This window comes from Phyllostomus hastatus, unplaced genomic scaffold (genome assembly GCF_019186645.2).
Source record: "Phyllostomus hastatus isolate PE091 unplaced genomic scaffold, TTU_PhHast_1.1 phas_contig_98, whole genome shotgun sequence".
Lineage (NCBI taxonomy): Eukaryota > Metazoa > Chordata > Mammalia > Chiroptera > Phyllostomidae > Phyllostomus > Phyllostomus hastatus.
In genome coordinates this window covers 9,491,429-9,515,826 of record NW_025333999.1, presented here as the reverse complement: position 1 = coordinate 9,515,826, position 24,398 = coordinate 9,491,429, and the positions used below count along the sequence as shown (strand labels likewise).

The following is a 24,398-nucleotide window of genomic DNA, read 5'->3' as shown; positions in this document are numbered from 1 at the left end:
CTCTGCTCTGTCATCAGAGCAGAGAGGCCAGCCCACCCCAACCCTGCCTGCCCCGAGCAGCTCAGCCCGGTGGACAGCTGGAGTGGGCTGAGAGGGCAGAGTGCTGAGCAGAGCTGCGAGCCTTACCGTGGACAGGTTCCTTGGTCCCTCTAGGGGCCAGGTGACATTGTCCCGACCCACCCCCACATCCAGGTGGTTGAGCAGGGCCTTCAGCTGCTGCAGGGTAAGGCTGTCCTCCTCCCCGTAGCGATGCATGAGGTCCTGCAGGAATGAGGTCGCACTAATGGCTGGCATCCCCGTGGAGACAGCTCGAGTCTCAGGAGTAGTTGTCCATAAGCTGAGCAGGGTCAGCAGGAAGCAGCTAGGGAAGGCTGGGTGGAGCAGCTTCATGGTGACAAATAAACCTGTAAAAGCAAAAAGCCAGGTGAGGGTGGGGCTTAAAAACCCACCTCTCCTTCCACTGCCCCATCTGCTGCCTCCAGACACGCTCCAAACCAGATGTGTCTCTGCTCAGACTCTGAATCCAGTCAGGACCAAAGCGACTCCTCACCCTGCCTCCAGTGTCTCCCTCTAGCTTTCCAGAAAAAGCCTTCTTTTGCAAGTAGAGCGTAAAAAAAAAAAATAAAAGGGCAAATTCAACAGGTTTGACTAAATTTAAGAAAGTAAGACTATGCAGATAGGTTTTTTTAGAAGTTCTTATCTTTTAGAGATATTGAAATAATCATGGATTAAATATTATCTAGGGTTTGCTTCAAAATAACAAAGGAGAGTTATCTACATGAGAATGCAGACCAGACTGGCAAGGACAGGAGCTGGTAGGGGCTGGTCACTGTGGAAACTGAGCCAAGGGCAGACGGCAATTCACTGTACTATTTTTGTATATGTTTCAAATTCCCCAAAGTAAAATCTAAAAAGTTAATATCTTTGGTTTGTTAAGATTACAGATGGAACAGATGGAAGATGCTACTGCGACTTATTAAAATAGCAGAACAGACTTTGCACAAAAGATACAAAACCAAATGTCAGTGAAGCTGAACAACCAAATAAGACATGGCTGGTGGCTACATAAGTAACCTGGCTCTGGAAGTTATCACAGAAGTATTTAAATCCTCTGAATCTGTAAGTTGACTTCTAGAATTTACACCAACAGGAGCAACTCAAAAATAAAAAGGCAGAAAGATGTGTTACGGTCAGGCAAACTAGAATATATCAACTTCAGGGATCACTATGCAACTCTAAAAAGGAGACTCATGAGCTTAATGTTAAGAAGAAGAACAATTATTTAAAAAAGAGTTAAGAACTGAGAAAGAATGAGAAAAATAAAACCTTTAAGATAGTAGGGCTATTTTTCTTTGTTAACCATTTATACAGTAATAATTTAATTAGTGAAATAAACAAATACCAGGAAGGGAAGGAAAACAAGCCTCCTGTGAAATCCAGAGGCAGGAACCCAGTCCCTGCAGCTCTTCCCATGGCTCCTGGGCATGAGGCCTTGCATCCGGCCACTCTACTTCCGGGCCTTGGCTCGTGACAGGGGACACCTCACAGGAGTGGCTCAGGGCAGGCTCATTTGCATCCTGGCTCTGCCACTTACCGGCTGCCCCATCTTGGGCCAGGTAGTAACCAGTGTCAACATTCTAGAATCGCCCAGAGCAGTGCTGGCCTTTAGTGTCTGAGAGAACTGGCTCAGATTTCCGCAATGCTGCTTACCCAGTGTGCCCTTGGCCACGTGACTGAGCTTCCTCCTTGCCACACCTCGGTTTTCTCATCTATAAACCTGGGTCTCATCTATAACACTCACTGGGTTATTGTGAAGACTGAATGTCATGAGCCACGACAAGTCACTGAGTGCCTGGACTATAGAAAGCACTCAATAAACATGACTATTATTTTAAGACGTATAAAGAGCAAAGCTCCTCTGTTTGGACTCCTGCTCAGCACAGACAGTGAGCTGCTAACTGACCAGTCAGAGACAGCCCTGTGACTGACTCCACTGACCCCATGCCTGTGGTGCACCATCACACGTGTCCCCGACCACGGACATGTCTGGGACATTCCAGGCGGCATGGGGCACATGCAGATCTGGGGACATGAAACATGGCTCTTCATGGAATACACTCTGAGTCACACAAATGGATGGATTGGGTGTCAGCAAAAACAATGCTTTGTACAAGTGTCACTTTGAGATTAACAACTCTCAAATCTCCACCAAGAACCAGAAGTTAAATTTTGGTACACAGGGAGGATCTTGGTCCAAAATGGCTAATCTCGCTGTGCAAAGAAAGCTGTTTTCTGCCTGACCACACTCATCTGCCAAAGGCCTGCGCTGGACTGTCCGAGTGAAGAGCTGTGTGGGCTCAGGAGGGGAGAGGCAGAGAGATGATGGGGACAGCTGCTAGTGTCACCATGGCGTACCCTGCTCGGCACTGGCAGTCGTGACCCCTTTAGGAGAAGCCGGGACGCTTATCATGTCTCCTAAATGAGGAGATGGGGTTCAGAGGTCAGGAAATGGGGCCCACAGTCAGCAAGCAGAGCAGTGAGGTCAGAAACAGAATTTTTCATGAAAGAAAGCCAGGCCTGAAGGACATTAAAGCCAGAGCTCTCTTAACCACTATCCCCACTGGGTGGAGAAACAAAAATACACATCCTGGGTCCCCTGAAGAGCCACCATACCCTGCACACCTCTGGGCAGATCATACCCAGCTTCCATCCACCCCAGCAAGGCCCTGGGCAGGGGAACCACAGGCGTGCCTCAGAGGCTGGCTGTGTCTCGGGACTCCTTCCATAACATCACTTCAACAACTGCTCCGCCTTTGCTGTATTTCTCAAATATATCTGCAGTGACTTCAGAACATCAGAAAACAAACATAGAAACACTTAAAGTTCATAAAGTATGAACTTAGCTGGATCTGGACAGGCATTCATGCCAAGGATGGCGTTTATGAAGTACCTGCTCCTCAATGACACTGTGGCCCGTGGGCCCTGGCGAGGCAGCCTGGAGCAAGCGGACCGTCCCACCTGGGCAGCACGCTGGCCCAATCCCACCCCTCAGAGCCTAGGAACCATGGCGGAGAGTGGCAGCAATAAGTCCTGGTCCAGGCACCTAGGACTTGCTAAAGACACTTCAAATCCAAGTGACCTTGACTTTTGGCAGACACAAAAGGGGAACTTTCTGCTCTAGTGCAGATTTTTCTCCCCCTTAACTAGAAGTTATTCTTAGGAAAAAAAAAGTTCATAAGTGATTCTTTGGAGGAAAAAACAAAGAGAGGAAGAAAGCCTGGTGCAACTGATGGCGATGCTGGGCAAGTCCTCGAGGCGGTGGCTTCAGCTGCAGAAGGAAGCCCCTTCTACTGAGGCCATGAAAGTGTGGGGGGGTGGCATTCGAGCCCTCCCAAGGAGCTGAGCCAACTGCCCTCAAGGACACCTTCCAGGAGCGGTAAGAAGAGCATGTGGGGAAGGCCATCAAAACAAGTCGGAGGGACAAAGGCTCGAGTGTGCTGACTGATGGCTTGGAGGACCAGGCTCCCATTAAAGCGAAAGTGAAGTCTCTCCACTCCTTTGTTCACCTGGGTTGGGTTCAAAGAAGTAAATTATTTTAGTGCCACAGCCCCGTCTCCCAGGCACCAGGCCCAACCCTTCCCATGGGAAAATGAAAGGCCCATGAGGAAGTCCAACCCTCTGCAGAACTTCCGAAGTCTCCGTAGCATCCTGGAGGCTCCAATCAGCACGGCAGCTGCAGCCACCCCTTCCCTGGGCCCAGAAGTATCTCGTGCTAGAAGCAGCACTCCGCCCTGTGGAAGCACCCAACTGCTGCACTGACTATGCTGCCTGTGTTTCTGGGCCCACCTCCCCTCTCAGAGAGGGACAGTCACTTCTCTGTGGGGTGACAGAGCAGTGCCATGCCATGATGCTTAGTCCAGAGGCTGGACACGGATGTGAGTGGAACAGACGACAGAGACCCGTGGAGCCCGGGAGCTGCTAGGCCTCCAGACACGCACCACCACTCTGACCACCAGCTGGCCAGGCAGCCCACCCTTCTCATTGAGACTCCTCTGTGCCCAGGAACAACGCATGGAAGATAAGATCAAATGCTCCAGAGACAAACTTGGCTGAGGCTTAGCTGTCTTCAAGGCCAACTGGTAAGCCACAGGAAGCGGGTCAGCCCTGTGCGTTGGAAACCCCACCCACTTACGCTGGCTCCATGCCCCCTCCGAGCCTGGGCCACATGGGAGCATGATCCAGTCTGAGGCTGGAACTCCTGTGCTGGGGTCTCAGGCGGTGGGGCAGCAATCCACGCAAGGCAGTCTGAACCGAGTTTTAACAGTGCGCTTTATTTAAAATTGAGAAAAGGCCACTTGCCACAGCAAAGAATGAGCCCAGGGGGTGGAGGGGTGGACAAGGTGTTGGCAGCAGAGGGGGCAGAAGGGGCTGTAGCAACAGGAAGATGCCGAGTGCGGCCGCTGCTCACTGGCCTCGGTGAACCGTCTTGAGCCTTCTTCCCCTCACTGTCTTCATCCCCACCTGACACCCAAAGGGTATAAAAGGAGGGTCTAGTTCTTTTATATTCCTCTCTGACAGATAGCACAAGCCCCTGAAGCACCTGTGGTGGCCTCAGCACACCCTCCAGGGCTGGGCCCATCAGCGACCCAACTACCAGGCAGCTCCCAGCCCAAGAGCTTCAGGCAGACTGGCCTTTCTCCAGTCCCACCCAAACCGCACTGCAAGGCCGGGAATGATCGACCGAACAGAACCATCTCCCAGGGGACATCCCTGAAGGCAGAGGGTTCTGGATGAGTCCGGGGCAACATTCCTGAGCCTCCAGGAGGGGTGTACAAAAATCCCTGAAACTGGCAAACAGACAAAGTCAGGCCTCGGGGGCAGAGGGGCCTGAGGAATCCAAACCCCCTAAATTTTGTCTTTGATGCAGCGGGTGCTAACAGGGCTGTGCCCTCTTTGGCAACAGGACAATGGAGTTGATGTAAGAAGTCCAACTCACTGGTCTTGCCAGGTCTGTTTGCTCCATTTGGAAAGAAGAAAACAACCTGTAGTTTCATGAGTATTAGGGAAGATAAAGTATGTTGAAACACTATATAAAAATAAAGATTTCTGAGTTAAGATGGAGAATTGGAATGGAATAAAAATTTTCCTTCCCCTGATAATTAACACTTGAATACAAAAAAAAAAAATAGTATAAAGCAAGCAAGCCAAAAAAAAAAAAAAAAGCCACCTCGAGCAGCCCAACAAGACAATGGGCAAAGCGTGATACGATAACTTCAAAACCATGGGCACGGAAAGGAAAGCGGGAGGCACCCCGGATGGCTCGTCTCGCAGCCCTGACCCAGGCTGAAAAGCCACACTGGAAGAAAAAAAAAGCCACAGTGATGAAAACAGGACCGGGAGAATTCTCACCAAGTTCCCCCAAATCTGGAGTGGCAAGCGGCCAGTTCTGTTTCCTCTCCAACACAGGAGGAGTGGGAAAGCTGCTGAGGAAAACAGCGGACGGGTGCAGCCCCAGGAACAATGGGCTGACTCTCTCTGAGGGGAAGCAGGGCTCTGAGGCCACATACTGAAATGGGGGAAACTGCCCAATTCCACTGAGTATTCTCCCCCCACAACAGAAATGGAACAAAATGAAGTAAGTGGGCTGAGCCACACCACAGGGGCTGCTACCCAAACCCCAGAACAGAAGACATTCCACCTGCCCACCTCACCTGCACACCGCCACCGTTCATTCAGGCCACAAAGAACAGGTCACAAACACCCAGCTCTCAGCACTGCTGTGGTTGGGGTGGGGACAAATGTCCCTCGGAGGTGTGGTGAGAAGAAAGTCACTGTCATATTTTAGAGGCAGCAGAGCCAGAGCCAGATTGTAACAGGGTGCAGCCAAGAGGGGAGACCCCAAACAGGGATTTGGAATGGGGTCCAGAACTCAAGGTGTTCAGGAAATATTAGGATGTCCTCACTACTCCCCCACAGGTGTGGGTTGGGGGAAGGGACACATGGAGCAGGGCCACTGTGAGAGCTGTTTGGCATAGCAACAGCTTTGCAGCTAACCTTGCATGGTCATTTAACATATCTATAACCTTTAACTGGTTACATAGATATGTTAAATAGCTGTGGCCATGCTCTGAACCAGGGGGATGGAAGGAACTTCCCCCCCAAGATGTAACTGGGGGCAGATCCCCCAAGTTACGGAGCCTGCATGGGAGCTTGGAGATGACTGGCTCCATGACATGGGCCACCCCTGTCCAGACTCATGATGGCAGCCCAGTAAATCTGGAAGGACATGGGAGTCCTGGCAAGTGTAGCCAATTGTGAGAGGAGTCGGAAATGGGGCTGCAGAGGAAGACTGGAGCGGGGATTTAAACCAAGACGCGGCAGCCATTGAGGGGACAGCCATGCGGATTTGCCAGAGTGGGGACTCCCATGGCCCTGTGAGAGAGAATTACCGTGCGGCTTTAGTAGAGAATCGCCACTCGACTTTGGCAGAGTGGAGACTCCCGCAGCCATTGTGCAGGGAGAACCACTCGGCTTTGCCAGAGTCGGGACCCCTGCGGCTTTAGAAGGGGAAACCACCACCTGGCTTTAGCAGAGATCCCGGTGACACAGCTGATGGGGCTGGGAACCCAGCGAGGCTTACCAGCCGAGATGGATCACTGGGAAGAAATGGGGGCTGCCTTAGCCACGGACTTCTATTTCTTTTCCTGAGATACGGTACCCCAGACTGGGCAAGGGGGGAAGGAAGGACTGTATGTGTTTGTGGGTGTTTTAAGGGACTTTGAGATTTTGATGAAGACATTAGGTCACTACTTTAAGTCTGTATAGCATTAAATATTTCCTTTCCTTTTCACGAATCTCTGGCATCAAGAGATGTCTTTCCTATAAGGCAGCGGACGTAATGAACCTGGGGGGTTCCTTTCAGGTAATAGTACATTGCCTTGCCCCCCACCACCTTGTTCTGTAACAAGATAGCACTAGCAGGAATGGGAAAAGTAGCAGCAGGCGGGCTGTGCGAAAGACAAGGCCGCCAACTAACTCCCAATGACCACTCACACTGCAGAGTGACTTAATTGAAACGCCAGATGCCACCAAACAGCTCGAAGATGAGATTATAAAACAAGATGAGATAAAAGGAGATACAGGCTTGCTAACAAAACAAAATCACTTAAGAACTAAACAGTAAATCATAGTAGACAGAACAAAATCCTGTCAGTAATTTAAAATAAAAGCACTGGCAAAGGAAGGTTTGAGGCCACCAAAGTGAACACGGAAGTTTAAGACAAATGAGTGCAAATACAGCCACGCACCACCTAACGACAGGCAGTTTCCTCACTGTGCGAGTGCCAGCGCATGCACAGACCCAAGTGGTACGCTCTAGTGCTCTGTAGGAGGGAAAGTAACTTCCCCTGAACCGTCTGGGCTCTCGGCTGAGACATCCCTGTAATAAAAGACAGGCTGACAGAAGAAAAAAACAAAACATATAATCTGCTGCCTACATGGGAGAGACCCAGGAAAACTGAGTAACTCGCCCAAAATGGAGGAAGGCACCACCTTAAATAACCACCTTCAAGTGAAGACAAAGCGGGGAAAGTCAGGTACAGGTGGGGAGATTGCCAGGAGAAGTGTGGTACACCAGGTCAGGTTGTTAAAATTGTTATGCAAATTCAGGTCACTGCCTCCTGCACTGATAGTGTTTCTAGAGATAAGTTCATCTCAATGCCCCCTTCCCGGCACAGTGAGGGAGACACCCTACCAGGGCAAGTTCCCCTTACAGAAATGAATGTCTTGTCACAGACAGGAACTTCTACTCAGTTTTCAGAGCTTCTCCTGTGCCTGCTGTTTCTTAAAATTAGCCAGCCTAAAATAATCATTGTGCCATGTTGACAAATTTGTGGGTGAAAGATTCTATTCTCCCACAGCTCCTAGGCTATGAACCTGTACCACAGGTTGTTGTACTAAACACCGCAGGCAACTGCACTACATACAACGTTAGGACGGCTCCGACCGGACTTCCTCAGCTTGTTAGGATCTTACGGAGCCACTGTCGTACCTGCGGTCAGTGGTTGGCTGTAATGTCATTGCTGGGCCAGTGGCTGTGACAAGGCAAAGATACCAATGCGGGGATCACTGGTGTTCCCGAAGACCAGAACCCGAAAACGAAGTGGAGGGCATTTCCTAGATAAATAACACAAGACTTCCCTGAGAGGAAAGGAACAGAATGTGAAGACTGAAGTAATAGGCCACATTCCACAAAAATGTGAGGCCGAACGCTCCACACGGAGTTCAGTGAGGGCACTGACATGTTGAGAGACTTTTTTAGGTATTCAGAGGAGACTCTTTTTTTTTGCACCAAAATATTTTATTACAAAAATTGTTAGACATACTAAAACTTCTTTCAAGTGGCAGAAAATTCAGGATGCCCTCACCTTCCCCACAGGGACATTCAGTAGCAAAAGAAGATGCAATGATGTTTACACAATTCTGAGAGAAAGAAAATATAAACCACAGAGAAGATTCCCATCTAAGATGCCCTATAGATCTGACAAAGACAACAGGCAAAAACTCCCAAGCATGACAGTCCGAGAACAGTCCCCTTCCGGGGTGGGGGCTGGTGGGTGGAGAATGACATAAAATGAAACACGGCTAATTAACAGAGAAAGTGTTAAAAAAAAAAGTGCCCAGGAATGCAGAAACCACAGTAAGACAACTGGTGGCAAGCAATAAACCCTTGAAATAAAACATATAAAACAACTATGGGGATTACAGTTACAAAGAATCTCAATATTATGAAAATGGACAATTTAATAACAATTAAAACAACCAAGAAATGGATGAAAGGAGATGGAAGAGGTGGAAATGGGAATGTCCTCATTTTTCATGGCAAAGAGTCAATCTATACTGTTGAAAATAGAAACATAGTTGATTACTTTTATAATTGAGGAGTTAGGGAGAATTTTCTAAATATGGTACAAAACGTACAGGTGGTAAAGGCAATAATTAATAAAGTTAAAACCAAAAACTGCCAAGTGTTCTACAACTAATTTGTGCATTCCCTGTGTTGCTGGTCATCCAACGACTCTGCCCACCCGCCTCATGAGCACGAGCCACAGGCCTCTCTCCTTTCGGCCGGGTTGGGACCCACTTCCAAGCACAGGGCAAGTATCACAGCTCCAAAGCCCGCGGCCCAGGTCTCAATGGGCCCTTTCTTCTCCCGCCTCTGCTGGCCTCCATCTGACTGCTCTCCAGCATGCCCCAAAAGGACATGTTCTCTTCTCTAGACCCCACGCCCAGAACCTCAGCCCCAAGCTTTGGCCCAGGGTGGGAGATTTCGGCAGACAGTACAGGAGGGCTGCCAGGGGCACCTACAGGCAGCGGCCCACTTACTCTCCCCTCGTGAAACCTCTCGTTGCTGGGAGGGATGGGATGAGGAAACATAAAGACAACACTGGTGGTGACCGAGAAGCAGGGAACAAAATTAGAACCGGCAGGCTGCCACTCACCAACTGTATTTACAGAGTCCCCCACTGCGCAGCAGCAGCGCTCTGACAGGGAGGTTGGGAAGGGCAGAGGTGGGGTCAGCCCAGGGCAGCCAGCACAGACAGCAGGGATGGCTGACTTAGCCACCCGCTGAGCCCAAGTGAGGACCAGCAGGGGAGACGGGAGTGTGTCAGCCCGGCTCCACCGTCCCAGCCGGAGCCTGGGCCTGACAAAGTGAAGAAGTCTTCCAAAACTAACTGACTGAGTCAGGCAGGACAGCGGGCAGGAGCCAGCCAGGGCTGCCTCACCCAGGGCCTTCCTGGCCACCAGAGGCGTGGCAAGAGCCACCACTAGTCTCATCACTGCCCAGCAACATTTCCCAGACACCCAGTTGCAAAAGTCTGAGCTGTCCCTCTAAGCCCACTCCTGTTTGTCAGGCCACGGGGCCCAGCATGTGGATTAGGAATTTGGCGCTGCTCACATCCACCACTTACACCACCCACTGAACGCAAAACTCCTGACTTGTTGCTCAGGGGCAAAAATAATAAAGTGAAATGTATGGTCTAGTGGCTAAATCATCAGACAGTATGACAAGGTGGGCAACCCTAGGTTCAAATGTGGGGCCTGCCACTAACTTGCCCTGTGTCCCCAGCACCATTACACTATGCTCCGTCCAACCTGCGAGGGGACTCCGATAAATGAGAGGGCTCAAAGGTCAGTGTACAGTGCACACCTTGGGTCTGTTCCTCCTGTCCTGGGTCCTCCAAGTTCTCAAGCCTACCCCCTCACTACACCTGCCTATTCTTGGTGGCAGCTCAATAACCTTTTCTTCCAGGAAGTCTTCCTATATCACTCTTTGAGCTTTCTTCTCCAACTGCTCTGGACTTCTAACTACCTGCTTTCCCACAGTGCCCCTCCAACAGGTTTTTGTTCTTTGAAGGCAGGCAACACAGGGGGCAGGAGCAGAGAATCTCTGCAGGAAGGTGGAAGGCTAACCTGTCTTTGAACTGAAGTATGTCTGCATGGCTCCCCGGGTGTGCTGACCAACAGGGAGCTCAGCACCCCCTCCCGGGCGTTCTAACTCTCCAGGGCCCACAGACCAAGGTCAACCCTGAAGTCAGCTGTCAGGACCCTTATTATTCTCTTCTTGAGAGAGAACCGCCATTCCTTCAATTTCACTTATACTCATTGAACTAAAAGCTGGCTATACCTACCAGCCTTTTACAAACTCAGTCCAAGAGTTCATTCCTTTAACAAACACCCCTGCCTGCCCGGTTCACACAGGGAATCGTGCAGGGCCCTGGGCGCCCAGTGTGGGCCTGCGCAGGGCAGGGCCGGCACCAGTTCAACCAGTGACTTGCAAGAACGAGGACGACAGGGTTATGCTTTGATCGGGCTCAGTCAGGCGTTCTGAGCAGGAAGGAACTTCATGCAGGGTAGCGAACGGCTTGGAGAACCGTCAGGAAAGCTGGAGAAACAGCCTCTAGACTGAGCTTCCAGGAGCTACTCCCAAAGTCCCAGCGCACAGCCAGGCTGCCGAGGAGCCGGGGCCTGCCGCCAGCAGGAAGCCATGGCCCAGAGAAGTGGCCTGCTCCAGAATCGGGCTGCCCTGCTGCCATCCACACCAACAAGATGCGTGTCCCAGGGCCCATCCGGAGGAAGGGGATGGCCACACACGTCAGACGGGGTTGAGGGCAGCTAACTGGCAGAATCCAAGCCGCCTTGGGAACTTTACTGCCAGGATGTCTGGAAAGTAGTTTTCGATTCTCCTTGTCTAGCCGGCTGCACTATAATTTATTGCCCACAGCAGCGTACTTGACAGTGAACGGAGGCACGGTTAACAAACACGCCAGGACAACAGGAGTAAACTGCACAGCTTCCTGCAAGCCGGCCTCCACCCTCCAGATCGGAAGGAGGCGGAGCACAGGGGGCTACGGAGAACACAGTGGGGCAGGCAAGCCTAGTACCAGGGATCAGGCACTAGGTTCCTTCCTCCTAAAAGACACAGCTCAGTAGACACCTGAAGGGCAGTAAAGCTGGGCCAGGTGAAGGTGAAGGGGGTGGGTGGTACGGGAAGAGGCAGCTATGTTTGGAAAGACTCAGTGAACATGCGCATTTGACAACTTAAGAGTCGCACGCTGCCAGGGAGACGCGAGAGGATGTGGCAGGCACCTACAGGGGTGGCCTGTAGGCCATGGTCAAGTGACTAGACTTCATCTGGAAGGCCGTGGGGGTCACTTTCAGTGGAGATAGAGTGACCATGTGGCTGCAGTGTGGAGAACAGACTAGAGGTGGGCAAAAACAGAAGCCAGGACCACCCAGGAGGCTCTGCAGTGTCCAGGTGGGGAACACAGCACCCAGCCTCAGCCCAGCCTGGGAGGCCTGCCCCGCCCTGCCCTGGGGGCCGAGTTTTCCACGACAGAACTGAATAGGCTCCTCTTTAGTGGCTGCAAGGAGAGAAACAAGCCCCACCACTGTCCTCAAGTCCCAAAGTATCAGAGTGAGTTTGAGAGAACCAGTCCACCCCCATTGTTTCCTAAATCAGGCTGAGACAAGTCTGTGCACCTCTCTTTCTGCAGCAGGAGGGCCATTTATAAATGCTAACTCCAACGCCTTGGCAGCAACACTCTGGGGGCATTTGCCAACAAGGGCTTCTCACAAGAAGTCTCTCTGTGCTCCCTTCTTCCCAAAACAGGTAAGAAGAACCCCTGAGCCCAGGCTCCCTCTGGTAGGCCCTCCTAGACAGTGGACGTGATGAGACGTGAGCGCCCACAGGCAGGGGCGTGCCTGGCTTCCCCTGGGCAGTGAACCTCGCTCTCCACCAGAAGCCAGGCCCCAGGGCAGCTCCACTGCTGGGCCCGCAGCAAAGCCTCTACCTGCCCCATGGCCAGCCCACCCATGGCCACTCCCATACCCCCCACCCATGTCAGAGCCCTTCTGCACCACTACCTCCCCGTCAGCTTTCTCATCCTTTTTTTTTTAAGATTATTTATTTATTTATTTTTAGAGAGGGAAGGGAGGGAGAAAGAGAGAGAGAGAGAAACATCAATGTGTGGTTGCTGGGGGCTGTGGCCTACAAGCCAGGCATGTGCCCTGACTGGGAATCAAACCTGCGATGCTTTGGTTCACAGCCTGTGCTCAATCCACTGAGCTACGCCAGCCAGGGCAGCTTTCCCATCCTTAAGCCAGCTCAAGCCTCCACTCTTTCTCAAAGACTGACCACACCAGTCTCTGCAGCTGAAACGCTGAATTCTCTGCGGTAATTTCTCCAGGAAAGCGGTTCTCAAAGTGTGCTCCCTGGACCAGCAGCACGCCACCACCTGGGACCTCGGAAGAGCAGATTCTCAGCCCCACCCAAACCAGCCGCATCAGACACATGGGGGTGGAGACAGGCCATCTGGGTTTCAGAAAGCACTCTGGTGACCGTGGCCCCATGGAAGCCTGAGGACCCCCGCTCTCAAGGAAGACCTAGTGCTTTCGGGAGAGCCCCGGGTTTCTTTACCACAGACGGCAGCATGGGTGGCCCCTGCTCACCGGCACGTGGCCAGGGCCCTCAGGAGAAAGGCATGGGCTGTACTTTCTATTTCTCAGTGACCATTAAGTATTTACCAGCAGAGCAATAAATGGGCCTGATTCCCATAAGGGTTACTGGGAAAAAGAGAGGAAAACCCCTGATTTCCAAACTGGAGCAAGAGAGGTGGCAGGAAGGGCAACTGAGTAACTGTATGCCTGAATCATAATCCCTCCATTTCCCTGCCGCTGTCCAAACTCCCAAAATGGCTCAATCTCTGGCCCAAGGTCCCTGGCAGGGACTATCCCTGCCCCTCACTGTGGGCCTCCCTAAGTGACCACAGCACCCTTCTCCCCAGGATTCCGGGGAAACCACTGCAGCCACTGCCTGGTGCCACTCACACCCACTGCCACACGGCCAGATGAAATCACTCTCCTGCTGACAGAAACGCCCGCAGCCCTCGGTGCTGTGGGCATCAGAAACACTCTAAAGAAATGCATCACACCCCTCTGCCCTGCAGCAAGAACCAGCCCCTCCGCCTGGTGGTCAAGCAGCCCTCCAGCTGGGCTCCTGCCACCCTCCCCTCTGACCTGCCGCTACTCTCCTGCCTGGACCCTGGGCTGTACCCACAATGCCCCCCTACTGTCCTTCTTGTCTCCACACCCACCCACAAAACTAGGACGTCAGATTAACATCTGTTAGAAGCATCTGTCAGAAAGCTGACCATTTTTGTGTGTGTTCTAGGTACCCTCCCCACAAGTGTGAAGGGCCTGGATGTTTAAAAATAAAAAAGGATGACCTGCAGGAAGAAGCACCACCTCCGACTTACCCCGAATCCTCCCTCCCTGGCTCATGTCCTGCCCCACCTGGGAAGGAGTCTCACCTTCCTCCGAATCCTACCACTCTGTCTCAAGGGTGTACTGTCTTAGAGCGACAGTTCTAACACTTCCAGTTGACTTTCTTGGTTGTTTTGTAACAAGCCTAGGAGGCTGGTGGGGTCTAAGTAAGTACTTGCCACTTGAATCTGTAAATGTAAATGCACGTAGAACAGATATGCCACGCTTTCTCCAGAGGCTGCAGAACGGCTGGGACAGACCTCACTGTAGGTGCAGTACGTGGGGCCATGGTGCCTTCCCAAAGCTCCTCCTGTCCAAGGGGCAGGGAGAGCATGAGGAGCTGAACCCATGCCCTGCGGGCCCTCCCATCTCTGCCACGACCACAGCTCTGGAGAGAGGCTGTCTCGAGCGCTTACAGGTGGATTCCAGAGCAGAGGCAGCCAGGTCTCTGGCTCCTGTCACACTTGGATACGGAACAGGGCCAGAAAAAGACCCGCATGGGCAGAGCTGCCCCTCCTCGGGCGAAAAAACCCCGTCAGGGCTACGGGCACAGTGGTGCAGAAGAGGCAACTCCACTAACAACACGACTACTGGTGCTGCATTTCCACTGCCCTTCCATCCCCTGCCTCCTACGAACTGCTGCCCATTAAAAACGGATCAACATTCTCCCCAGACTTAAGGGCTTGCCTCCCTGGTTAACACCAATCCCAGGGGCAATCGGAGTGCCACCTGGGAAGGGTTTCTGATTTTCACCTGCGACCCAGAATGCTCTGGTGGGGGTGACTTTCTCCCCACACAGAGAGGGAAACAGAGAGATGGACATGAGAATTCTCACGGCGGCACTCTCCCCAGTGACGAAAGCCTTGCAGGCAACCCAAGGGCCCACTGGCAGGAGAGCGGGTGAACAAGCGAACCCGAACCCATCCTGACCCTGGAATCACATGCGACCAAAGGAACAAACTGCGGTGACGCTGGCACCGGCCGCAACTCCAACTCGTCCTTCTCCAGGAAGGTCTGGGAGGAGCGACGGTGTGCGCTCCCTGAGGGCAAGAGCTCACTCCAGTCTTCCCTGTCAGCGGACAGACCACGCAGGGCCTGTGGGCAGAGGCCATGTTGAAAATCTAGCTGAAATGAAATCGCTTAACCAGCCTTCCAGCTTCCACTGGGCACCCACCCCCACCCCATCAGGGTTCCTTCTCGTCCACGTGGAACAGACACATGTGTGAAGTGCCCGAATCTTCAGTGGCGGCTCAACGGCAGAGTCATCCTTTTAAAGCACAAATCTGATCACAGCACTTCCTTTGCTTTAAACCCTCCAATGGCTTCCCAGTGTAAGTGGAATAAAATCTGAACTCCTGTTTCTGGCCTATACATCACGGTGGCATCTGGTCCTTGCTGACCCCACTGACCTTCTAATTGATCCCTCGCTCCCTGGAGCTGGCCGCCCTCCTTCCTGCTCTCCCCAGCCCCGCGAGGGCATTCTGACCCAGCACCTCTGCACCTGATGTCCCCTCTGCCTGCAACGTCTTCCCCAGGACCTTCACAGCAGGGCTCTCAGTTCGAATGTCACCTCCTCCACGTGGATTGCCACCTGGTTAAACCAAGAAACAAAAAATGGAAGAAGGAAAAAGAGCCCCATTCCCAGTCATTCAGAATCCCAACACCCTGGTATAGTTTCTTCTTAGTCTATTAGCACTTTCTAAAGTAGTATTTTTCCTTTGTTGACATAGTTGGTATCTATCCCCTCCTACTAGACTATAAGCTCCACAGTGGCGGAGACAGGGGCCTCTCTTCCCTCCTGCAGGGCCTGGAGGAGGGGTATCTGCTGAGCTAGTGAGTTCATTCCCCTCCCCACCCCTCCCCACCCCTCAGTCTCAGTGTTGTTGTGCTTTGCCCCCTGCCCCCAGCGGAACTACAGGCACTCTCAGGGGGCAGGACCCCTTCTCCTGAAGCTTCAATAGAATCGATGACCCCAGAGAAGTTGGCCTGGAATTGGAGTACAAAACATAAGGTAGAAATTTTTTTTAAAAAAACTTAAGGTGCAGAGGGGTTCCAGGAGGGAGGTGGTAGGAGAGGGGCAGGCTCAGGCAGGCGGCCTCCCCTGCCCCCCACCCTGAAACCACAGTGCAGAGAACAGGCAGCCCTCTGGCAGTCCTGCTGAAAATAACACATTAACTCTTCCCTGGCAGCAGGGGCAGGAAAGGAAAGGAAAGCCCCAAAGAACAGGCTGTTTCTAGAATTTCTCAGCTGCTCATGGAAACTCTGAGTCCCGGTCCCACCGCACAAGCCTCCCTCACCAATGACACACATCCTGAACCGCCTCGGGGCGGGGCTCGCAGGCCGCTGCCCAGAAGGGGGAGTGGTGTGAGGAGAGCCAAGGTCATGGGCGCAATCTGGCCGGCAGGCAGCGGCAGCGCTATGCACACACCAGGGTTTACCCGGGGTCAAGGCCTCTGCCATAGGAGGTACCTCTGCAGTGTCGGCTGGATGTCGGGGGCGGCCCATGCGGGGGGTGGGGGGGTGAGGGGGAGCAATGACCGGGACAGAATCCCTGTTCCTGCCGCAGGTCTGGCTGGTGGCCAGAGTCTGGGGGATGGGTGGCTTTGTGCTTGTTGCACCTTTCTGGGAAAGCGGATGAGAACAGCCATGGCTTGCTGCCCCTGGATACTCCCCGGGAACCTCGTCTCCTGAGACCTTGCAGGGCCTCTCAGATGGAAAATCTCCAACACTGGGGAAATGGTCAGCACAGAAATGCACATCTGCCAATCAGTGTCACCTGGCTCCGGCTGAAGAGCACAGCACACACCATCAGTGAGCCGGGGAAAGGAGGACAGAGGCAGCAAGGGACACCAGGGCTGATCACCTGTGGCTCACCTCCTGAGAGGAAAAGCAGAGCCAGCTGCCCCGAAGGAGAAAATGACAGTCCCTTGGGGCTGGCCCAGAGGCTTCCGGCTTCCAGGAAAGGAGAGCACCGACAGTTCGGCCTGCCCTCTGTGATTGACAGAACTCTGGACTAAAAGGACGTACACACGCCACCCTGTTTCTCTCCCACAAGCCAACCTTTCAGGCTTCCAGTAAAAGACACAGAAGAAACAGTGGTTTGGGAGGACAGCCCAGCCGTCCTGGGGGTGGTGGAAGCCCTCCAGGTAAGCTGGCTGCTGCCCCCTCCCCTCCCAGTCAGCTGGGCACAGGGAAAGGCCCTGAGGGGTGAGGGCGTGAAGGGGATCTTCCCAGAAGAAGAGACTCAGAGAGATCCCGGAGCAGGCTGGCTGGGGAACAGTCCCTGCCCCCAGGTCAGCAAATATTTCCAAAGAACTTACTACACAATTTGCTAAACTATCCCCTGAAGGTTCCACCACTTTAGTAATCCCATGACCTGTGTACGAGAATGACTGTTCTATAAGCTCCTTGTCCACGCTGAGTACTGAAACAGTGTTCCACACTGGCCACACTGGCTAAAAACCACTCTCGAAATTCCTTTAATCGAGATTTCTCTGACCACCAGTGCGACTCATCACATTTCCAGGTTTGCCGACACGTACAGTCCTTCCACAAGTTGCCTGTTGCTGTCTTTGCCCGTCTTTTGCTACTGTACATTCATTTTTCTTACCATTATGTATGAGTTCACCACACGGACTAACAAAACAGTAAGCTTCTGTCACATATTACATGTATCTTCTTAATAACTTGCCTTTTAATTTTGTTGACTGGTTTTACTGACAAAGCTTTTAAAGAAATCAGCCCTGGCTGATGTGGCTCAGTGGCTTGAGTGCCAGCCTATGAAACAAAGGGTTGCCAGTTCGATTCCCGTCAAGGCACATGCCTGGGTTGCAGGCTGGCTCCCAGTTGGCGGTGTGCAAGAGGCAATTGCTGTGTCTTTCACACATCAATGTTTCTCTCTCTCTCCTTCCCCCTCCCTTCCCTAAGAATAAATAAATAAAATCTTAAAAAAAAAGAAGTAACTATATTACACTTTTAAGATTTCTGCTTTTAGTAGCATGATTGGAAAAACCTTTCCCACTCTGAAATTACAGAATTACACGCACATATTTTCTTGCCTTGAAAAAATTTAAACTTCTAATTCATGTAGAATTTAATTTTGGCACAAAGTGAGAAGGAGAGTCTAACTTTTTAAAAACAGCCAATTACCTCAATATTGTTTAATGAAATGTCAATTTTCCTTGTAAACCTCAACTGCGGAGTCTATAAAAGGTCAGAAACAGAGGTACCGGGCCCTGGCCGGGGAGCTCAGCCGGTCAGAGCGTCGCTCCCAGATGCCCTAAGGTTGGGGGTTTGATCGCCTGGGTCAGGGCACATTTGAGAATCAACCAATGAACCACTGAATGCATAAATAAGTGTAACGACAAAATCTATGTTTCTCTCTCTCTCTCAAATCAATAAATACAAATTTTTTAAAAGAAAAAAAGATAGCTAAAGTTAACTATGTCCTTTGCACGGAGAGGCCACAGGTAGCTGGTCCAGCCATTGCCGGTAAGTACACATTGTGGGCGCCACCTCTGTCCCTTCCTCCTTCCTGCTCAGAGGTACCAGCTGCAGAATAACGACCACAAGAACAAAGTCCACTGTGTGAAGGACGGCCCAGCAGACAGATCCGCTGGCGAGAACCCGGGATCCTAGAGGCTCACTGTGCAGGAACACGGGCCTCCCATGATGCTTTACATGCTGTCTCCCCACCAGCATCTCCCGGATGCTGCTGTTTACAACCAAACACCCCTGGAACTCATCCATGCTCCTTTCTTCCTTAACTGTAAGAGAACTGCTAGGATTACTGTTGCCTGCCAGGCACTGTGCTGAGCAGTGTGTCTCCAACCTCAGTTACCCTTCTCAGCGACCATGTAAGACACGTTCTACGATACTGCCCTGACTGCAAGCACCAGCGACAGCTTTCATGATGGGGAAAGACACAGTGTACATCAAGGAGACACCTCCCTGTTTCAGAAACATTAGAACAACAAAAAACATCTTAAAATTCAGCAAGTGGTTAACAGATGAGGACACTGAGTCTAAGCAGATTTGCTCAAAATCCCACAATTAGTAAGAAATAATACCACTACTGGTGGCTGAATTCCTACACATACTGCGGTCTGTGTTTGGATGTCCCTGTTGAGTTCCACTTACCTATCCAGTGCCAACGTCACACTTTATTTTTTTAATTTTTATTTCTGATTAGATTTTAGAGAAGGGAAGGAAGAGAGGGAGAGAGAAACAGATGTGAGAGAAAAACACTGTGATCAGTCACCTCCCACACGCGCCTGACCAGGGACCGAGCCCATGGCCCAGGCGCGTGCCCAGATCAGGAATTGAACTGGTGACCTTTCAGTTTGTGTGATGACGCCCAACTGAGCCACACTGACCAGGGCTATTTTTTTATTATTATTTTTTTCTGTTATTTAAACCAATTCCAACCTCACTACTTTCTTTTTAAAATTATTCTTGGCTATCCTTGTGCATTTATTCTTTCGTGGGGGGGGAACCCTTTCTAAATCACCTCCTCAAGTCCCAATACTTCACTTTGGGAATTCATCCCATGGAAGTGATCTGAATGGGGGAATTTGGCTTTAAGAATTTATGGACGTGAATGCGCAATAAATAACAAATACGTATTGAGTGCCAGGGAAAACGCAGTGACCACCACAGACAACAGTCCCTCCCCCACGGAGCACACCATCTCGGTGCTCCCCACAGTGAAAGGTGCAGTGGGAGGGGTAGCTAACGCCAGGCGACCCACCTGGCTACACCTGTGTGAGAAGAGACGGCAGCTCGGGCTCTGAGTGAGACAGACCCTGGTGTGAGTCCTGACTCCGCACCGACCAGCTTCAAGGCTTGGGTTAAGTCCCAACCTCAAGAGGACGTACTTTCCTAATTTAGAAGGAAAAAAGCTACTAACAGTCCCTCCCTCACAGCAGTTAAGGAAATTAAATGAGATGCTGAGTATAAACGATAGTGCCTGATGTATAATTGCTCAGCAAATGCTAGTTATCTGGAAGAACAACAAGGAAAGTCATTTGTGTGTTAACTAAGAAACCAGAGCTTATGAAACTCTGTAAATCAGCTCAACTTTCCCTAAAATGTGTGCATTTACAGAAAAAGGCTGAAAAATGTATGAGACACTGCTAAATCCACCAGTTAGGTTTAATGATTCCTTATCTTTTTATTCACCTGTACATTCTATAATGAGCATGTAACACTTTCAGAACAAAGTTCATCTTTGAGCCTGGTGAGGAAAAGGGGAAGGCCTGGCTCTTGCCTTGAGGACCTGCACTCTGAGTCTGGAGTGGAGGTCAGCGCTGACCTGGCTGCCCCAGGGACAGGGCCCCACCTCGGTTCTTTTGCATCAGAGCTTCCTGGGTGAGATCCAGTATCTGTACCCAGATCAACCTCACACTCCTTCAGGCACTGGTCTGACATTTCAGTGCTGCTGGACTAGACATGGGCCACCTACAACATCCTATGACCTATCTGAACTCTTTGAAGTCAGCTCCCCCTTTCCCATAAACAGGCACCGGTCTCTGCCCACCCAGCCTGCAGGTCAAAGGACACTCACTGCACAGAGGCAAGTTGCTGCTATCGCAGCGTCTGGACCTGAGGCAGGGCCTCTGAGGCCAGCTTTGTAATTTTACCTACTTGTCTCTCAGATCTGTTTCAACATGAGCGGAGCAGGCAGCCTGAGCATGAGACCTTGGCTCAACAGCAGCCAGGCCTACTCTCTGTCTTATGTGTAAAAAGAAATCTCCCATTCCGGCGCAGCTCTGAGAACCAGAGTAGACAAAGGCCGTCCCCTAACACCCTGAGTGTGCTGGGTTGGATAACGTCCCCCGAATCCATGTCCGTCCAAGACTGCAGAAGGTGACATTTTTGGAAACAGGGTCTTCACAGATACACGTAATTAGTTAAGATACCAATGACTGATATGTTCACAGGAGAAAGGACATTTGGACACCGACACACAGAGAAGGCCGTGTGAAGACAAAGGCAGAGATGGGGGGTGGGGTGTTGCTGGTACTAGCCAAGGAACCCCTGCAGCCACTCACCAGAAGCTGGAAGAAGGGAAGATTCTCCCCTAGAGTTTTTGCGGGGCGGGGTGGGGGCGGGGGTACTGCTGACACCTTGATTTCAAACTTCTGGCCTCCAGGTCTATGAAAGAATTTCTACTGTTTTAAGCCACCAGGTTTATGCCAATTTGTTCAGGCAGCCCTAGGAAACCAACAGTTTGTGCCGAGATGAAGACTTTGGATCTCACACTATGGTTGGCAGAATCCTAAGATCACCACCACCAGTGACCCTTTCCCTCATGAGTAGGTAGGACCTGTACGTATGAGATATCACTCCTGTTATTGTGTTACATTATCTAGCAAAAGGATTCTGCTGGTGTAAGTCCACCAATCTAGTTGACCTGGTCAACTATCCTGGATGGGCAAGAACTCATCAGGTGAACCCTTAGAAGCAAGGACTCCTCCTGGCAAAAGGGATCTAAAGCATGAGAAGGATTCAGCCTGGGAGAGAGAGTGGCAGCTTTTCCAGTATGAAAGCCCAGCAGACACCAATGTAACCAAGTGATCCAGGAAACATCACCAAGACTGAGACACACTGACATCCTGAATGCCCCCATCCAAAGCTCTGAAGAGGACGCAACACTGTTTTTGTGACAGTCTTGCCAAAAATGCATGACCTCATTCTGAGAAAGAAAGCTAGAGGGACTGCTACAGGTCGGAGGAGACTAGAGATGAATAATAACTGAATGCCATGTGGGACTGTGCATCAGATCCTGGAACAGAAAAAGGATATTCACAAAAATATTGGTGATGTTTATTTATTTTTTAATCCCCATCTGAGGATGTTTTTATTGATTTTAGAAAGGAGAGAAATGTTGATGTGAGACAAACATTGATCATTTGCCTTCCATAGATACCCCAACTAGGGATCAAACCTGCGGCCTTCTGGTGTACGAGAGGACGCTCCAACAAACTGAGCAACCTAGCCAGGGCAAACTATTGGTGAAATTTAAATACAGCCTGTGGCTTAGCTAACATGCCCGTGTTGATTTCCTATTCTTGGTAACTATCCTATGGGTGAAGGATAAAAAGGCACTCTGCTATTTTTTTACAATGTTTCTTTAAGCCTAAAATGAGTCCAAAATAAAAAGTTTAAAATAAAGGAAATGTTTGAGTAAATTAACAGAGGTTGCTTCCAGGTCGAAGGATTACAGATTTTTTTCTCCCATGTTTCTCTGTACGCATCTTTACAGTCAGCATGCACTGATTTGATAACAGAGGCTGGAACGAGCGGGCTGCTGGTGCAGACGGTGTTGGTCTGGGGCCATGGAGCTGCTGTAGGTGCGAACAGTTGGGACCCCGAGACACAGGGCTGCTGAAATAGAGCAACAAGTCTTCGATATGGAAACAGACATTCTCGGTACTTTAGACCCCAGAGCCCTTCAGAGTTGCTGGACCCAACCTACATTTCTTCTTAAAAAAAAAAATTAATTTGTATTTATTTTTAGAGAGAAAGGAAGGGAGAAAGAGAAAGAGGGAGAGAAACATCCCCACGTGAGAGAAACATCAATCGATTGCCTCTCACATGCCCCCAACCACGGACCGACCCACAACCCGGGCATGTGCCCTGCTGGAAATCAAACCTGTGACCTTTCGGTTCACAGGCTGATGTTCAACCCGCTGAGCCACACCAGCCAGGGCCCAACCTAAATTTCTAGCTATATTACTTGTCCCTCTACCAGCCACTCTGGCCAGGAATTAAGACCACCCTTGTCCCAGGAATATACATCTTTCTGTCGTTCATTATTCACACAACTCTCATCAGGACTCCTGTCCTCCCTCTCTCTCTTCCTCCTAGCTGTCAAAGCTTGGCTTAATTCCACCTCCAGGAAGCCTTCTCAGACCACTCCTGTCCCCAGTGGCCTTACCTCGCTCCAACCTCCTTAAATGCCTCTTATCTGTCTCAGTCAATGGAGCGAATACCGCTAGATAGCATGTAATTTCCTGTGTGTACTCAGGTCACCTCCACACACATTTTACAAGCAGCTTTGGAAGAGAGACAGTGTTTTGTGGCCTTTGCAGGGTAGAAGCTGTCTCAGCTGAGCACCACAGGCTAGGGCAATGCCCCCCAATCCTCCTGTACCTCCCCACCGTGCATAGCCCCTCTGCTGCCATGAGCCGAGGGTTCACCGACCGGGGGTCTGTTGTGCCTGTTCCCCAGACTCTTACGCCACTTCTGCTGATTTTATGATTAAAAGTAAGTTCAATAGTAGTGGAGAGAGAAATGCAGAGAGAAGTTTTGATTCCTACAAAATTAAATGAAGTGCCGTATGCATGCAGTGCTGAAACTGTGGTCTGAGACACACGATGACACCTGGGTCACCGAGGCCTGGTCGGGGCCTACAAGGCAAAAGCGGTTTCTATTATTATATTAAGATGCTAAAAGCTTTTTCATTCCCATTTTTCAGAAGTTACCAGAAGTGTGATGAATGTGTACCACATAGTCTTTTGAGTTTTCTAGAAATTTCTAAGGTACAAATTTAGGGTATAAATATATTTTCTTGCAGAGATTAACTCATTTTGTCCTCAGGATTTCAACTAAGTATTTACCGTCAACTTTGCATCATACCTGTTATAATTCTTTTCATTATCTACCAATAATTATTTTCATTATTTGAAGATCTGCAAGAGTGTAAAAACTTTATTTTGGAAGTTATTTTTCATAAAAAAACACTTTGTATGCTAATATGCAGTGACCTTATTTTTGTTATTTTAAATGAATAAATATATATTTTTAAAGATTATTTATTTTTAGAGAGAGGAGAAGGGAGGGAGAGAGGGAGTGAAGCACCGGTGTGAGAGAGACACCGGTGTGAGAGAGACACCGGTGTGTGGCTGCCTCTTGCACATGCCCATCAGGGGCCAAACCTGCAGCCCAGGCACATGCCCTGACCGGGAATGGAACTGACGACCTTACACTTTGTGGGATGACACCCAATCGAGCCACACTGGTCAGGGCATGAATAACTATTTTTAAATTTGTTTTATTTTTTAGTATGATAGCCCTGGCTGGGTATCTCAGTGGGTTAGAGCATCATCCCCGATATACCAAGGTTGCGGGTTCGATCCTCTGTCAGGACACATACAAAAGAATCAACCAATAAATGCATAAATAAGTGGAACAACAAATTGATGTTTCTCTCTCTCTCTCTTCTTCTTTCTCTAAAATCAATTTAAAAATTTTAAAATAATTTTTAGCATGATAAATATCAATAGGTATAGCCACATAAGCAAAGACAGTATTAAGGAATCCTAGGATCAAAAAGCTTAAGAATTGCTCACCCAGAAGGATGTGTTACAGAGGAAAAAAAGAGGATTAAGTTAGGTTTGTGTCTTACAAAAGTAGGATTCTGCATGTGGGCTGGTTTGCAAATATCTTTTGAATTCTTGCTTTATTTAATGAACATTAACAGATGTATAAATCCTTTCCCCAGCAATTCCACTTCTGCAATTTCTTCTCCAGTCACATTTACACATGTGAGAAACACCATTTGTGCAGTT

General features: G+C 50.3%; 1 protein-coding gene across 8 annotated transcripts in view; it reads right to left on the bottom strand.

Annotated features, from left to right (window-relative positions):
- Positions 1-24,398, bottom strand: part of SLC39A14 (solute carrier family 39 member 14) — a 42,157-nt gene that overhangs the window by 13,494 nt on the left and 4,265 nt on the right. For 3 of the 8 annotated variants that reach the window (XM_045852843.1, XM_045852845.1, XM_045852848.1), the window contains exon 2: positions 127-404. In XM_045852843.1, coding sequence (XP_045708799.1) covers positions 127-390 — 264 coding nt within the window. In that variant the 5' untranslated portion in view covers positions 391-404. Of the gene's footprint in view, positions 1-126; positions 405-1,402; positions 1,426-1,594; positions 1,617-15,317; positions 15,416-24,398 lie in introns of those variants that run through there. The other 5 variants (XM_045852847.1, XM_045852846.1, XM_045852849.1 and 2 more) reach the window with 5 other exon arrangements.